A 5271-nucleotide genomic window follows, 5' to 3' on the forward strand; every position below is an offset into this window, starting at 1 on the left:
AAGTTGCTTGCCAAGGTGGTCTGTTTGCTAAATTGTAAATGCAGTACAAAGCAATACCTTGTTAGATAGTTGTGTGGGTGAGTTGAAGGCAGGGTGTATGGAAAAAAAGCCCTAAGTGACACCTGATAGACTGCTAGATTCTCCTAACAAATTTCCTTGTTCTACCTTCTATGAACAAAGGAGAATTTAACATGAGAATCACATGTAACCAAGAATCACTAAGGGATTTATTCCACGCACCCGTTCAGTTGATCATGTGATCAAGAAATCAAACGTGGCCCTAGTAGCCAAGCTTGTCTAACCTGAATATCAGCCTTTTTGGAGCGGATACTCAGATCAAGCTTGTCTCTCTCTGGATTTTGTGCTAAAATCTAGAAAGAGCCAGTTTGCAGTCTACCCTGACGCCTGACTTTTTTTGTTCGAAATATGGAGAAATTGGAACTGCTTCCTGTCTCACATACAGTCGACTCCCGATAACTCGAACCCTCACTAACTCGAACCTTGCGCTAACTCGAACCAATTTTCCTTTCCCTTCAGGTCATTTTCTATATAATTTTACCCTCGATAACTCGAACTCCCGATAACTTGAACCTTTTTCAATTTCCCATGAAGGTGCGAGTTATTGGGAGTCGACTGTAGTTGAAAGCCTATTGAAGGTCTTTCACCCATTTCACCCGTTTGATGGTTTAATGGTGTGATCAGCATCAAATTTCTCCAAAGCTATGAACAATATCATTAAGTGCCATATTTTCTGATTATCAATATACGCCTCTTAGCGTTCGTCAAAATTTACAAACCGAACTTTGCAAACTTAGCATTTTGCAAACACTCACCCAACAACAGCTTGGGTGCTCTGTGGCTCACACAAGACGAGTTGGAGAAGGGCCTGGGTTCAAAATAGTTCCAATATGGCGGAGACGATAGAAGGAAATGTGCAGCAAAGTTCGATCCAACAAGAAGAAGCTATGAGCAGCGAGAAAGAAACATCTGGAGGTTTAGAACAAGACCCCTCTGAGGCGGTGTTACAAGGTACCGCTAGCATGGACAAGCCAAACATCACCCCAGGAGAAGTGATGTCTTTGAAGGAGTGCTGTAGAGAAGCGTTCGGAAAGCTAACCGAGTATTTGAGAGGGGAATTAGCTGGTAAGTCAATGAAAAGGTTGACTGAGAATCAGGTGTGCTAAGAGTGCATATAACTGATGTATTAAGTGATTATGAAAGCATTTAAAAGCTTAACCCTTAGAAGCTTAAGCTTAATTTTTATTTATTTTCTCAAAAAGAATGTTAACAAGCTATTCAATTCAATTCAATTCAATTTTATTCATACTTATTACAACGAAATACAATCTATTTTATTGGAAGAAAAAAAATTAAACGTGCAGAGCAATTTATTTAGTGATTTTACATTCTACGGAAGAAGTGCGTAGTGGTCAAAGGAGCAAGGCTTTCGTGTTGGCCACTACCTCAGTGCAGTTAAATAAAATAGGGGGAGATGGAAATATTTATAATACTGCTAACACATAAGTTACATCAACACTTACACAGCACACATGAATGTTTGGACAGCTACTATACAGAGTAAATACATATACTTCTTCTAATAAGCTACTGCATGAAGCAACGTTTCTCATCTTTTGTAATGATATTTAGTCAGTTCGTCTCTTTTCCCAGCAGTGTATGGACTCCGAGTTAAATACTATTTAAACATGCTTCATTCTTAGGGATTTACAGGGGACTCCTGATAACTCGTCAACCTTCAATGGAAATTGAAAAAGGTTTGAGTTGTTGGGAGTTGAGAACAAATGACCAGAAATAAGGGAAAAAACGGTTTTTACTGTGTATTTCAATGATACAGTGTTAATTTTAATCAAATTTAATTTTCGAGAAGTTGAGTGAAATGGAACAATACTGTATTTGTAAGTTACAAATCAAAAGATAATGTAATGTGAAACAACACAAAGCAAAGCAGCAGTAGAAGACTAGGTACTGTGAACTCTGCAGGTTTAAAAGACAAACATGGTTCGAGTTATCGAGGGTAAAATTATATGAAAATGACCTGAAGGGAAACAAAAATTGCTTTGAGTTAGCGGGAGGTTCGAGTTATTGAGGGTTCTAGTTACCGAGGGTAAAATTACAGTAAATGGATGATGGCAATCCAGGAGAAATCGATTTGGTTCGAGTTAGCGTGAGGTTCTAGTTAGTGAGGGTTTTAGTTATCCAATATCGGGACTCAACTGTAGCTAAGAAAGACCTCAGGAGGCTTATTAATAAACCCAGCTGGCTCTTATTTGGACTGTGCACCTTTAAAATTAGACATTCTATTGAAACTTCAGTCAGTAATAAGATACCCAATGACAGTTACAATGTTCAGTGTATGTATCCCCACCCCCTTTCTCCTCTCTAAACCTTACTCATTTTCAAATGATATTTTCAGGCTCACTGGAGGACTACGTTCTTCTTGAAAAGTTGAATAAATTAACAGTTACAAAGTACAGTGAAATGTCTGTTACTGCCAAGACACTTATATCAGCAATGGAGGAACTGGACAAGCAATGTAAGATCTTGTTGAAAATACACTCTGTCTGATTTCTGTAATGTTTAGAATCCTCAGGAGAACAGGAGAACAGTACAATAATTGTTCTTAAGTAGGTCTAAGGTTTTTGGTTTCATTATCAGATGATCACCATTATTTCAAGTTTGTTTTGCTGGTTGTGGTTTCTGTCAGAGAAAATGCCACCAGTAAATTGTCTTACAGGGAAGGGGGAGGGGTGTTAGCTTACTGTTAATCCCCCCTCCCTCCCTCACTCATTCAGTCATGGTTCCAGCCATACCCAAATGGTACATTTTCAACAACAAATAATCGGGCGCTTGGTGCAAAGGCCCAAGGGTATAAAATTGACCATGTTTTGTGGAAGGTGGTAATTTCAGTACTGGCATTCTAGACTCTGTAAACAGCAATTAGTTCCTCATGAAATGTTTACAACTTAAGGTCTGGTTTTGTATGATTGCTTTTAGATAAAAACCTAGAGCCTTATCTGGAGCAGATTGAAAAGGTAGAGGAAAGTGTTGCCAGCCTTGAACAAGCTGCTTACAGACTAGATGCATATTCCAAGAGGCTAGGTAATGGACAATTCCTTCCATTTTTCATTAGTCAAGGATAGCCAGAGCAAGGGAAAAAACACCAGGGAATACTGGAGAGGATGTCTGACATTCTCATCAATTTCAAGTCACCCCAGGCTCATATAGCTCAATCCCACCCTAAGTACTAGGCCTATCTCTCTGCTCCCTGCCACCTAGCTTTTTGAGACATATCATTACAACTTGTTCAATGTCAAGTTCACAGCACAGGGAGTCCACAAAAGTTGTGAAAAAGAAATAAATTAATAAATTATTGACTTACGTTGTTCGTTTCTTGCGGTTTTCTATAGTGCTCATTTGCATAATATTTACGCGACAGCACCAATGTCGTGTACTGAGTTGTGCGCGATTGGATCTAAGCTCTGCTGACTTTACTATATATATTGACAAGGGAGGCAACTTTTTCGCGAAACAATTTGAACACACTCAGCAAAATTGCTTTGAACGTTCGACTTGTTCGCCGCTTTGCAACCAAATTCGTATCAAATGAAAGCTGGATAAATTTGGGAACACACTTATCTGTCAATCCCAAGAAGAAACAATTTTGAGCCAGCATTTTAGCTCCGTTTTCGTAGTTTTCCTCGGTGTATTTTTTCGCAACAGCTGCGGCCAGTTACCTTGGCGCAGACGTCACAGATTTACGCGCCATCACGAGCGAAATGTCGCCTCTCCCTACCTCGCAAAGATGTTTTTGCGCGACAGCTAGGGACAGTCATTGCTCCATGTTTAGTCACAAATTGTGCGAACTGACATTCTACTTTGGTTTTATTTACAAAATTTAGGTTTGTGGACAAGTCGGCCGAAAATTTTTTCCGGTCTTGCGCAATTTGTGACTAAACAGGGAGCGATGACTGTCCATAGCTGTCACGCAAAAACATCTTTGCGAGGTAGGGAGAGGCGACATTTCGCTCGTGATGGCGCGTAAATCTGTGACGTCTGCGCCAAGGTAACTGGCCGCAGCTGTTGCGAAAAAATACACCGAGCAAAACTACGAAAACGGAGCTAAAATGCTGGCTCAAAATTGTTTCTTCTTGGGATTCTGACAGGTAAGTGCGTTCCCAAATTTATCCAGCTTTCATTTGATACGAATTTGGTTGCAAAGCGGCGAACAAGTCGAACGTTCAAAGCTATTTTGCTGAGTGTGTTCAAATTGTTTCGCGAAAAAGTTGCCTCCCTTGTCAATATATATATAGTAAAGTCAGCAGAGCTTAGATCCGCTCACGCACAACTCAGTACACGACATTAGTGCTGTCGCGTAAATGTTATGCAAATGAGCCCTAAAGAAAACCGCAAGAAACGAACAACGTAAGTCAATAATTTATTAATTTATTTCTTTTTCACAACTTTTGTGGACTCCCTGTGGTCCAGCAGTGCTGTATCGAGCACCACATGAGCCACAGAATAAAGCATTTGTTACACCGGTAACATTTTTTGCACCACATACTGAACAAAACATCCTGGAAAAAAAGGTTCGGAATTAGAAAACAAACACCTTTTAAAGGTATATAAGTAAGCTTAAGTTGACATTTTACCGTATTCGTCTATAATTCCCTGCCTAAGGTATTGCAGGCCCGCCAATTTATATTTCCACCTGATCAACATTTTCGGTCTAAACAGTTTTAATACGTGACCTTTTCATGTAATTAAACAAAAGAAGTATAAACTAAGAAATAGAATTGTCTTTGATCTCCCTAAGGGCGCAAAACGGAGAGAAAATAGCATAAAATAGTAAGTTCAAACTCACCTAGAGGCTTTCGTTCCTCTCCGATCCAGTTCGAGTTGACAGCCTGAGATTGAATGCTCAGTAACCTGGCCTTCCACTGTGAATTAACTTTGCGTTTGCATTGAATTACGTTTGTGTGCGTTTCATAAAGTTTGCACGCAATTTTTTAAGTTTGCATGCACTCTTTTTTAACTTTGCGTGAATTTGATTAAGTTTGTAACTTCTGCATTTTTAAAGTTTGGACCAATCTTTTTAAGTTTGCGAGCGTTTCATATATTTTGCATACAATTTTTTAAGTTTACTTATATTTTGTTGTGTTTGGGTACATTTTATTATGTTTGCGCGTGTTTTGTAACTAATATGTAGGTGCTTTGTCCATACCGGCCACGAAACATTTTGGTTTTATCCAA

The 5271-nt window shown here is 39.2% G+C and overlaps 1 protein-coding gene across 1 annotated transcript; it reads left to right on the forward strand.

The window, feature by feature from the left end:
- Positions 1 to 896: 896 nt before the first annotated feature.
- Positions 897 to 3176, forward strand: LOC146453625 (biogenesis of lysosome-related organelles complex 1 subunit 2-like). Its single transcript, XM_085096478.1, has 3 exons — positions 897 to 1143; positions 2435 to 2554; positions 3016 to 3176. Exons 1-3 carry the CDS (start codon positions 909 to 911, stop codon positions 3159 to 3161), a joined length of 501 nt encoding a protein of 166 aa, XP_084952604.1. The 5' UTR covers positions 897 to 908; the 3' UTR covers positions 3162 to 3176.
- Positions 3177 to 5271: the final 2095 nt, after the last annotated feature.

Source organism: Pavona decussata, unplaced genomic scaffold (genome assembly GCF_977016875.1).
Source record: "Pavona decussata unplaced genomic scaffold, jaPavDecu1.1 SCAFFOLD_329, whole genome shotgun sequence".
NCBI lineage: Eukaryota > Metazoa > Cnidaria > Anthozoa > Scleractinia > Agariciidae > Pavona > Pavona decussata.

Excerpts from the sequence above, each read along its gene's own strand:
- LOC146453625 (XM_085096478.1), top strand. The coding sequence starts at position 909 with ATGGCGGAGACGATAGAAGGAAATGTGCAGCAAAGTTCGATCCAACAA. Across the intron at positions 1,144-2,434 it reads TTTGAGAGGGGAATTAGCTG|GCTCACTGGAGGACTACGTT; the intron begins GTAAGTCAATGA and ends TGATATTTTCAG. Across the intron at positions 2,555-3,015 it reads GGAGGAACTGGACAAGCAAT|ATAAAAACCTAGAGCCTTAT; the intron begins GTAAGATCTTGT and ends GATTGCTTTTAG.